At 32.0% G+C, this 12,478-nt stretch overlaps 1 protein-coding gene and 1 long non-coding RNA gene across 2 annotated transcripts in view; one reads left to right on the forward strand and one right to left on the reverse strand.

Annotated features, from left to right (window-relative positions):
• LOC127734141 (protein mono-ADP-ribosyltransferase PARP14-like) overlaps nucleotides 1–12,478 on the forward strand; it is an 89,878-nt gene that overhangs the window by 30,510 nt on the left and 46,890 nt on the right. The window contains exons 10-13 of the mRNA XM_052243824.1: nucleotides 251–454; nucleotides 1,357–1,411; nucleotides 3,389–3,462; nucleotides 6,155–6,397. Coding sequence (XP_052099784.1) covers nucleotides 251–454; nucleotides 1,357–1,411; nucleotides 3,389–3,462; nucleotides 6,155–6,397 — 576 coding nt within the window. The remainder of the gene's footprint in view (nucleotides 1–250; nucleotides 455–1,356; nucleotides 1,412–3,388; nucleotides 3,463–6,154; nucleotides 6,398–12,478) is intronic.
• Nucleotides 7,104–12,478, reverse strand: part of LOC127734178 (uncharacterized) — a 30,931-nt gene continuing 25,556 nt past the window's right edge. Inside the window, exon 2 of the long non-coding RNA XR_007997461.1 lies at nucleotides 7,104–7,285. This is a non-coding gene — a long non-coding RNA (uncharacterized LOC127734178). The remainder of the gene's footprint in view (nucleotides 7,286–12,478) is intronic.

The raw sequence follows: 12,478 nt of genomic DNA on the forward strand, positions 1-12,478 counted from the left end.
CCATTCATATACATGTACATGTATACACCATAAGTAATATTAAAAATGTTTAGTATGACATATAATACTCCTGAGCACAGCACAAACAATTGCAAAATATAATGAGGCCTGTGAAGGGAAACTGGAGGAAACCATGAACTATGTCTCCAGAGGAAGGTTGCATCATGAATTTCAGTTTAACTTTCAATTTGATAGGAAAATGTATTTTTGCAAAATAGAAAAAAAATTTCAGTACATCATTTCTTTTAAGACTCTGCAGGACAGCTTAAATGCTTGTTTAAAGAATGCCTCTGGTTACAAGTCAATAGTTTTACCTGCCATGGGAACTGGTGCTTTCAGTTATCCTCGTGATAAAGTAGCAGAATTGATGTATACAACAGTCTGTGAATTTGATAAGACTGGGAGTAATTTAAAGGATGTTAGATTTTTGTGTTTTGATGATGACACAATTCAGGTAAATGACATGTCTTAAAATATGTTATTCATTACCCGTATTTTGAATACATGCTTATGCCAAATACAGGGTTTGACCAAGATTTTCCAGTTACTGAACAGGTGTCCTTTGGACACAATATCCCAAACATGTGCAGCTAAAGTTTTTATTTACATGTTCTAGTATAAATTTCCCAAATTTCTAATCTTCTCAATGAAACTAGAAGGCCAAATCTTCTCAAACTCAATCAAAATCATCTTTTCGTAGACTGTTAGAATACATAGATACTATTCAGATACTTGTGGACAAAGGTATCCCCTAGGCTACCAATGAACCCTATTTAACCAGGTTTTATGACATTTGTATGCCGCCTAAATTGGTTTCCGTTTTCTAAGTTTAGTTTGCCTCAACCAAATGTTATGAAACTTACACACAATGGTTATTACCACCAAACCAAGATCAAGTTCAAATTTGGGTGGTGTGACTTTCACTGTTTCATTTTATTCATAATGATAATAATAACAACAATAAAAATACCAATTTGAATATAAGGACATGGTTGCCAGCTGATAATAGGAGAGCTGACACCCTTTTCCTTAAAGATGACACACAAAAAAAAAGAACTTCCACAACAAACTGCAATCTCTAATAAAATAAGGTTATGTGTAATAGGAAGTTGTTTTATTCTTATATTTAATTGGTATTGCTTGTAGTTTATAAACTTTTCCCGTTCTAACTGACCATTCAAGTAGACTACTACCATAGACATGTAAAAAAGTCTAAAATGACTTTATTCTACATACATAACATATATTGCTTATAGTTTGGGTCTGAGATTGTTTAACTTCAAACAATATTATACCTTTATAATAGTGACTGATAAATGCTGGTATATTTTAGTATTATATATTTCATATTTTCAGGCATTCAAAGATGAGGAAGCCCATAGACTAGATCCAAAGGGACATCATGGACTAGGTAGCTAGGTTACACATTATATATATATTTATAGAAAGAAAATCGGACAATTGTTTGTTTGGATTGTATTTGTGTTGTTTCATGAACAATGCTTTCCTTTTTAACAAAGAGATGGGTGTGATATTTTGTACATAGATGAGTGTCATAATGGGGATACCTTCATGACAAATAACAGTAAAAAATCTTGCCAAATGATGTTAGCGGTAATTTTTGGTGCATGACGATAAAATGTACATTTTCTTTATGACAATAAAAAAGATCGACTGATTTTGACAAATCACTTTAAATTCTTTGCAAAAATAATGGTAACCGATAATTATTTGAAACCTCCTATACATTTTAACCAATTTGATGCTAACGGTAGATGAAAATGACCATTTGACGCCTGATGGTAAAGGACATTTCTATCCTCATAGATGAGGCGGTTATTTTCTTGTTTGAATTTTTATATTTGTCATTTCTGGGCCTTTTATAGTTTACTATGCGGCATGGGTTTTGCTGATTGTTAAAGGCCATAAGGTGACCTATAGTTGTTAACTACTATGTCATTTGGACTCTGGTAGAGAGTTGTCTCATTGGAAATCACACCACATCTTCTTATTTTTAGCTCATCTGGCCCAAAGGGCCAAGTGAGCTGCTTTTCTCATCACTTGGCGTCCATCATTAACTTTTACAAAAATCTTCTCCTCTGAAACTGCTGGGCCAAACTTAACCAAACTTGGCCACAATCATCATTTGGGTATCTTTTTAAAAAAAAAGGTCAGATGACCCAGCCTGCCATCCAAGATGGCCGACAAGGATAAAAATAGAACATAGGGGTAAATGCAAGTTTCATCTTATTTTGAAAACCGTTATAAATAGAGCAAATCTGACACGAGCAAAAATGATCAGAATGTTTAGCTCTACCAATTGTCCATATAAGTCAGAACTGTCCGACATCTTCTAATTGGAGTTATTGCCCTTAAATGACAAATTTTACCATTTTTTTTCATTTTCTATGATAGATATGACAAATTTTACCATTTTATTTCAATTTCTATGATAGATAGAGAGAAACTTTAAAATGCAAAAAAGATCAGTAAGACAAGTTCTACAAACAAGTCTAACATGGTCGAAATCGTCATTCGACTCCTTGTTAGAGTTATTGCCCTTTGATGATGATTTTTACCAATTTTTTGCGTTTTTGCCTTGTATCTTAAAAATTATAGTAGATAGATAGAAACGTAAATAAGCAAAAATGATCAGCAAGACAAGATCTACAATGAAGACAATTTGGAGGAAATTGTTTGACGACTCCTTATTGGAGTTATTGCTCTTTAATGACGATTTTTACCATTTTTTTTTTTTGAGTTTTGCCCTATTTGATAAAAATTATATTAGATAAGTAGACACTTTAAATCACAAAAATGATCAGCAAGGCAAGATCTACTAACAAGTCAAATTTGCCGATATAGTTAGTAGACTGTCACTCTTTATAGCAGTGATTGCCCTTAAATGAGGATTTTATTTAGAGAAACTAAATAGACAAGATGATCAGTAATACAAGATCAACAAAACAGATTTTTGTCATGAATTCTATTCTCGTCTACAATGTTGGAGAGTGTCCTTTGTTGAATATGCACATAAACCAATGTGAGCGACACCGGCTCTTTAGAGCCTCTAGTTATATTGATAGTTTAAAGGCACACAGTATAAAGACAAATTTAGAAGACCTAAAGGGATTACTGTTATTTGACCTTAATTCATCTAAAACATTTGTTTTTAAATCTTGTTTATGCCAGCTCAGGCTCTTAAATTTTGTTGTTTTTTCTATGAAACCCTTTAAATATAATTGTTTAAGGATGGTTGTGATATTAATAATTTATTTGATAATTCAATGTTTAGTTATCAATAGAAAATATATCATTTTGCTGTTAAATGTAGTCTATTCAATCACAGCATACTCACTGTACATGATTGCCTTGTTTTATATTATAGAAAAAGCAACTGGTCCTAACAAGAAAAATAATATAACAGTTACTGTTGTAAAGGGTGACCTTGGAAAAATGACAGTATGTATATTTATCATAGATAAAGAATTTGAAATATATAACCTCTAAAAGAATTTAAAATATATAACCTCTGAAAGAATTTAATATATATAACCTCTAAATGAATTTAAAATATATAACCTCTGAAATTTAAAATATATAACCTCTAAAAGAATTTAAAATATATAACATATACAAGTAAATAATGAGCTACAAAAATTAAAAGTATAAAAATAGCATTGATTGATGAAAATTATTAGAATTAATTTACACTTCTTGGTCCAATATAGAATCTTGAGAACTGCTGAGTGATTGCTTTAAAAAGTTAAGATTATATTACATCTTGTTAATGCTCTTTTATGAAACAACACTGTGCTTACATTATTATGAAAATTACTTGGTATATTTAAGTGAATTATAATAGATGCCAAGATTGGTTAAAACAAAGTTATTGAAGACCTGTTGATAGCTATACTCCAACTTTAAAGGAGAAAATACCACTTTATCTCTGCTGTCAATTTTTGTCTCGTCTGCGACTAAAGTTGCAGTATGCGAGACATAGGTATTACAATCCGGAGACAGTGGTGGCGATAACTATTTGTTTAAATCTTTAAATTTCAAAAGTGGAAGACCTTGATGCTGCATACCTTGTGTGCAAATACCTTATGTTATGATTCCGTCTGTCATATGTCCATTGTCCTTGACCTCATTTTCATGGTTTAGTGACTGCTTGAAAAAATATTAGTTTTTTTGTTAAGTAAAATACTCACTTATTATGAGTAATAGGATAAAGGTATGTGGTCAAGTCTATATCTCAGATACTATAAGCAATAGGTCAACTATATTTGGTGTATGGAATGATTGTAAGGTGTACATGTCTGTCTGGCATGGTTCATCTGACCTTGACCTCATTTTCATAGAACATTGATAATGTTAAGTTTATGTGATACTTGTAGTAAAACCTTCATGTTACAGACTTTTAATATGAATTCAATGATAAGTAAAACAGGCGAGACATTCATGTTCACTCATGTATTTTTATGTCTGTCACATTTTTGTCTCGCCTTGACGGAGTCAAAAAGCGAGACATAGGTATTCTGTTTCCGGCGGCTGCGTCAACAATGTATTAGTTTGTGATTAGGTCTAGTTCATTGTGAACCACTAGAGGTAGGTCAATGATATTTGGTATGCAGTTGTATTAGCATTGGCACATCTCATTACCATAGAGATTATTTGGCCCCGCCCCCTCAGTCAAGGTCTATTGACTTTGAAACTTTTCATAGTTTACATGTATTAGTTTGTGATTAGGTCAATTTATGGGAAACCACTAGTGGTAGGTCAATGATATTTGGTATGCAGTTGTATAAGCATTGGCATATCTCATCTCCATAGAGATTATTTGGCTCCGCTCCCTTAGTCATGGTCTATAGACTTTGAAAATTTTGCTACGTTAACATGTATTAGTTTGTGATTAGGTCAGTTCAAGGGGAACCATTAGTGGTAGGCCAATGTTAATTGCTGTTCAGTTGTATAAGCATTAGCACATCTCATTTCCTTGGAGAATATTTGGCCCCGCCCCCTCAGTCATGGTCTATTTACTTTGAAACTTTTGCTTAGTTTACATGTATTAGTTTGTGATTAGATCAGTTTAAGATGTACTGCTAATGTTAAGTCAATGATATTTGGTATGCAAATTTATTGGCATTTGCAAGTATCGTTTCCATGGAGATTATATAGCCCCACCCCTGATCATGGTTCATTGACTTTGAAACTTTTACATAGTTTACAAGTTAATGTTTGTGTTTAGGTTTGTTTAAAGGGAACGACTTATAATAAGTCAATGGTATTTGGTATGCAGTTGTATTAGCATTGGCACATCTCATTCCATGGAGATTGTTTAGCCATGTACCTTCAGTCATGGTTCATGACTTTGAATATTTGCATTACTTACATGTTAAAGTATTGCTATTTTAATTTCAACATTTGCATTATCAAAAAGGCGAGACATATCTCTGTGATAACAGTTTATTTGATTAGACACTAAAAATCATAAACGATTTCAAACTTTATCTTATTAACTAGTAACTGTTTTATGTCAGGTTTGATAATACATTTCATGTCAATATAATAAGCATTCAGACTGTTTGCATTCAATTCAACACTTATTTGTAATAAATTAGATTTTGTTGCATATTCCCTGAAGCAGTCACAAATTAAAGCATCTTGATTTTTGGTATAAAACGTATTTTCGGTACCAATACTTTATTTTATGACACAGTTAAAGGTAGCAGATTGTTGCAGAGTTTTGTTATAAGTTCCCAGTAAGTGATAAGTTGATTAAATGATTGTTTTTGCTTAACTTCCATGGTTATTTTTGCTTAATGTCCACGATTGATTTTGCTTTGTACTAATTTATTTGGCCTTTATAACTATTTTTGATTCTAGCATCATTGATTTGTTTTTTGTTGAAGGAAAGCTGGTCTTGCATCCAAAACTTAAGCCTGGTATCTATGATGAGTTTATTGGATACCCTGCATTGTACTCAGGGGTTCATAAATATTCAATTTAGCCCTTTTTCAGATATTGAGGAGATATTTAAATTATATTTGTGCAATGAATAATTACAAATAACATGAAATTTTTTTTTCTGCTTGACATTTTTTTTCAACTTGGAGTTTAGATTATAAGATTGATCTTGAGTTTTATGTTTTAGACTGATGTCTTAGTTGCTGCAGTACCAAAAGATTTAAATTTAGAATCTGCTGCTGGAGCAGGATTGTCTTTGATGAAACATGTCCCTAATCTTCAAGCAGAAATCAATAACAAATATTCAAATGGTATAAGAATGGGAGGATTTGCTGAAATTCCAGTATCTAGTGGTGGAACATGTAAAGCTGTATATTTAACTTCTATAGAACCATGGAATGTAGAAAAGTCCAAGAAAGATGAAGAAATGGTAAATTTACTTTCTGAATTTTGTCCAATTGAATCGGACTCTACAAAGGCTAATTGGAATCACATATTGATATTCTTCTCTGAAACTCTTTAGCTTATTTTAATTAAACTTTGTAGAAAATGGTAATGGAGTTCTTCTGCAAATGATCATCATTTGGTTTTGATTGGATGAATAAAATGTTCCCTTAGAAGCAATATTTGATTTTGATTGGCCAAATTTTGAAAATCTATTATAGATAAAAGAATGTTAAAATTGAAAAGTTAAACTAGGGAGCCACCAGAAATAACTATTTTGTCGACTGGTTTGTCTTACAAAAATCATTCTTATTACAGGTAAAATGATGATTTGCACATTTTTATACGACCGCAAAAAATTTTTGCGGTCATATATTGGTATGACGTTGGCATCGTCGTCGTTGTCCAAAGACACATTGGTTTTCGCACAATAACTTTAGTTTAAGTGAATGGATCTCTATGAAATTTTACCATAAGGTTCAATACCACAAAAGGAAGGTTGGGATTGATTTTGGGGGTTATGGTACCAACAGTTAAGGAATTAGGGGCCAAAAAAGGGCCCAAATAAGCATTTTTCTAGTTTCCAGACAATAACTTGGGGCACAAAAGCCAAAAAAAAGGGGGGTAATTTTATTATTTTTTTTGTGGGGGGAGGGGGGGGAGGGGGTGTCAATTCGCAACAGCAAAGTGTATTGCACAAAAGCAAAAAATTAAATATAAATTCAAATCATATAACCAATTCTAAGTTCTTTGACTACAGTTATTCTGTGTCAGAAACCTATTATGTGTCAAATATTTAATTACAATCCAAATTCAGACCTGTATCAAGCGCGAGTATTGTGTCCATTTTTGCCCCAACTGTTCAGGGTTGGACCTCTGCTGTTGTATCCAGCTACGCTCAGTGAAGCATTTTATTTTAATCTATCACATGAATTCAAACAGACCTAGAAAAAATTGTTATTATGCTATTGCACATGCTTGTCCGTCTATTTATACATCTATATATTTATTAACCAGGTTTCAGAAAGAAAAATCTGGTTATTAAAAAAATGGTAAAGTATGGCAACAGTTTCCATGCAATTACTTATGAACCTTTCAACCAACGCTTTTCAAATTTAAATATGTTGTTACTGGTGACAAAATGAAGGTCAGGTTTAATATTGAAGATTTTCACTTTTACAGTTCTGGAGCCATGCATGGTTCTTGATATATTTGAAATGACACTTTTTGTCTTTATTGTGCTCTAACTAATGAACTGTTCCACCAATGCTTTTCAAATATGAATACTGTAAATTCAGAAATTATTGCAAGGTTTTCATTATTGCGAATAATGCGACTAGGTGAGTTTTCGCATTAATTAGAACTCGCATTCTGATATCTGATACATACATCAGTATGCAGATTTTCCTGAAATCGCAATAATTAGTCTCTCATTTTTGTCCATTCTTCAAAAATTGCGCATAATAAATGCACGCAATAATTTCTATTTTATGTTGTTACTGATCATAACTGATGACAAGTGGATCGAGGTCATTAAGTTCGATATTGACGATTTTCTGTTTTACTGTTCAGTAATTACGGTATGGTTTTTGATAGATTGGAAAATGGCACTTAATGGTTGTATTAGTGCATTTACTTATTCTACCAATGCTTTTGAGGATCAGGAATTTGCAGCTCATTTCTTGATACCTGCGTCACCTATATTATCTAAAGCAGGTCTAGTAACCACTCCACTGCCAGTCCATTTGTCTGTATATCTGTCCCTCCTTGTGTCAGTCTGTCCATTTCTGTCATTCCGTCTAAAAGAAAAGTTTCGTCAAGATTTTCTTGCCTTTTCTTTAAGGGAATGATTTTTATATTTGGTCTGGAGCTTGATAATTTTGAGTTGTAGGGTGTAAGCAATTTTGACATCAGCTGTGCAGCCACTTCCTGTTTACTGATAGTTTGAAATTTTACAACACCCATTGTACAAGAAAAAAATTATGCAATTCTTTTTTGCTTCTATGGAAAAGAAAGATTTTTTATTTGGTCTGGAGCTTGAAAGGAAAATTTTTGTCAAACTTTTCTTGGCTTCTGTAGAGGTGAATGGTCAGTTATGCTCCAGTTAATAAGTGACCTCAATCAATTTGTCTTTGGGGGTCATCTTAATGGTTAATTAGATGGTGTCTTAGTCTTAATTTATACACACAAATTGCTGATACTTTATTATGATTTAATTGTTTATTGTTTCCTATGGAACTTTTGTAATTATTCCGTGCCTCAGATTGTAGAGGGATATTTTGTTTCCTGTATCAGGTTAAGTAGAGGGTTAAAGGATTTAGGGTAGTTTGTGGTCACATCAACTTTAAACTTAGTACACATGTTAATTAAGAGTTGGAATTGTTTAATAAATATACCAAATAAGGGGTATGAATCTGATTTCACAGTTTAGTGAACATAGAAAAGTGATAGGTTAAAGTTTTGGTTTAAGGTAGGTTAAGGTTTGGTTTAAGTAATTGTTGAATTTTAAGTATCAAGCTTCTTATGAACATGCTTTACAGCTCACAAAACATCTTTTCTTAAGTTGCAATCACTATCAACAGCTGTGGCTGCCTTAGCAAGCCTTCTCACAAGCAAACGCATCTTGAACTGCCTTCCAAATTTACTGCTCTCTAATTTGATTTCCTTGTTTGCCTACCTCTGTCTACCTGCATTGTGTCATTGTATCCATCAGTCAATCTGTTTGTCCAGTGAATTTTTTGTATCATAATATTATGCATGGAATATCAAATAATGGTCATTCAGAAAATTTGTGGCTTAGGGAATGATCTGAAATAAAAGATGGCTGCCATTAGAAAATATGGTTAACCATTTATCAATAGAGAAAATAGTATTGTGGAAATCACTACAAAATTGAGTTGTAATGTGAAAAAGAATTGCTACTTTGATGATGACAACAACAATAACAACAACCTTGATAGGAGTGGTGATTTAGATCACTTTCAGTCTACTTCTTCTCATAACCTGCTAATATAAAAATAATGCAAGTGCATGGTGGACACTCTTCTGTAAAAAAAAATCAAAGCCTTAAAGGCAGTAAAAGCAATTGCTGCCATGTTAATGTTTTGTGGACTTTTATTTTTCATCCATATATATAAGAATTAAACCTGACAGGACAGGAGTGTTGACTATTGAGAAGCAAGACGGTTTTAACTTTATATCAATACAAGACTTTAGCAGGAAATCATTTTAAATATGTTTTATATTTTACAAGGAGACAACAAGTTTGCCAGGCTAAAGTTGGGGTTAATTATACATGTGCTGAAACATATAACTGAAAAAAAAATCATTATGGATTATCCCCTGGTAGTGTTTGTAACTGGGCAATAATTTCCTTTATTGATTTAATTTTAACCATTTTCATAATTAATTTAAATTAACCATTCAGTTAAAACATTTCAACTTTCCAGACGCAAATGTTGAAAAACGGGACAGAAATAAAATATCTTACAAGACATAAACATGTAAAAAATAAATATATATTTCAGCTTACTAAAAATATTTTCATAATGTTACTTTGACATCATTTCTTAAAACTAAGTCCCAAACATAATTGCTCAGTTGACATGTGTCATCCTCATGCGATACGAGATAACTATAATTCTGATGCAATCCCGAAAAGGGGGGTCATCACAAATAAACAGGACATTGAATTGTCATTATACGAACTAGAACTATGTTGCTTTGATATTTATCAATTTTCAGGAAACATGTGAAATAAATGTCAGGTCCATTTCATTATAGTGCCTAACAAGATTGTGTGAGGTAGACGAAATTGACCTTAAAAAAATCGTATTGTCTTTTGATGTCCAAAAATAGGCAGATCGGACATATAAGGACTTTATCTAATGACTACATAAATTTGGGATTTATTATTATTATAATATTCTAATGAAACTGAAAATTGTATTTTTTTTTAGGATAAACAACAATTTTACCTGGCGTAGCCGTTCATAAATGTTTTTCTGCATTTATCTTCGAAAAATGGCGTATTTAATGGAATAGAACGTTAATAGAGTAAACTTTCTCTTTTTTCTCCGCAATAGGCTATCAAAAATAATTTATCTAATGTGTATGTGGAAAATTATGTGAAAAGATAAAAAGTGGCAATTGTTACCTTTCATACCTTAAGTTTCGTTCATCTGATTCTGACCAATGCTTATATACTAAATATCTATTTATATGCCGCTATAATTGTTGTTGTTACCAATTATGTAAATCAATTGTATCTGATTTTATGCCCTTTATGGGCCCTGTAATTTGGGAAATAAAAAAAAAATCTATTCATTGATAAAACGTAATATGGACTGGTCCAGTGTCCAGTTTGCAGGTCATTTAATTTTCTGTACACATTCATGCACGCTCTGATTTAATCAATATACTCGTACGAAAAAGCATGAACAGTTTGAAGGTAATCTAATAATAACTTAATCCAATCAAATTGCATAAGATTCAATAACGATGTCAAGTCCACATCATAATGAGTAATAGAGGTAAACTGGGTAGGGAGAAAATGACAGATATTTCAAGTTAATATTTATGCAATAACGAATTAAAATTTGTCAACCAAAAGTTTTGCTACAATTTCAAAAACATGTCGTTCTGTATGGGTATAGTTTTCGGATCTTTCATTAGCGTATTTAAGGCTATAAAAAGTTTGGGCTTCAAAAGTTCACACAATTATTGACTTTATACAGAAAATTCCTCCTTGTAAAACATTTAATAGTTCACAAATGATACGCGATTTTAAAGTAAAATTATTTCTTAAAACACTGCAAAAAATTTCATTCATATTGATAAAGTGGTATCGTCATAAAGTGCGTTGAAATGAACAGTGGTATAGCAAACATGGAATTCCCTCACAAAATGTTATCACACACTACAGTGAGGGGAGTCAGTTAAGTTTGTCTATTTTTAGATACTATACAGGTAATCTTTTGACACTACGTATACAACCTGTGTGACCTGTGTAGTGATTTTGATTTTACGATAAATTCATGAATGAACGATAATTTTATGAATGAACATGAGCACCTGACCTCTTTCTTAAACACCTATTAAACATATAAAACCGTATTTAATAAGGAGATAATTCAGTCAAATTTTCAGTACTAAATCAACAACTGAAATGATTCCATTTTTTGATGAAACATCGTACGAACGGAGAACGGAATCGCACGTATAAAAATGCACTTTTTTCCCTTGTAATGACCGCGGATCTATAATTTTTATAGATCGGTTGAAATCCCAAAACTAATTTGCATAATGGAAATTTAGGCGATAGCAATACATCGGAGTGACCTCAAGGTCATCCTCTGTAATAAGAAGATGTGGTATGATTGCCAATGAGACAACTCTTTACCAGAGACCAAATGATGCAGAAGGTTAGCAACTTTAAGCAGATTTCAGCCAAACTTTTCTTCCAGCATACTTTTTACATGGTTAAATGGATTCTAAGTAATGGTGTACATTGTATCACAATAATTTGAAATTTGCATTTAGCATGATAGAAGTGACTTTTAAGTTTTAATGCATGTTTACTTCTTTATTTGTATGATTCCTTGACAGCAATTTTTGTATTTAATATTCCAAATATGCGTGTTTTAAAAATTTTTGTAAGTAAATATGTATCACTTGCATGACCTACTTTAATTTACTGTAGATTCATTAATATAAGTGTGATACCAATTTTTTCATGATTTAGGTTAATCATGAATTTAAATGTTCAACGAAGTACAAATTTTCTATAATCTTGAATGCAAACTTTAGCAAAACCATGAAATCAATTATCCACGAAAATACAATTTTTCCTCAATTCATGAAAATCGGTATCCACTGAAATATACGAATCCACAGTATGTAGTATTAAAATCTATAAGTGAAACTATTCGTATAAAGCTTTATATTTCAGAAGGTAGAAGACCTGTATGATTCATACCTTGTATGCAGATGACTTATGTTACGAAGTTTCCTTCTGTCATATAACCATTGTCCTTGACCTCATTTTCATGGTTCAGCAACTCCTTGA

The sequence above is a fragment of the Mytilus californianus genome, unplaced genomic scaffold, assembly GCF_021869535.1.
Source record: "Mytilus californianus isolate M0D057914Y unplaced genomic scaffold, xbMytCali1.0.p SCAF_3, whole genome shotgun sequence".
Classification (NCBI taxonomy): Eukaryota; Metazoa; Mollusca; class Bivalvia; order Mytilida; family Mytilidae; genus Mytilus; species Mytilus californianus.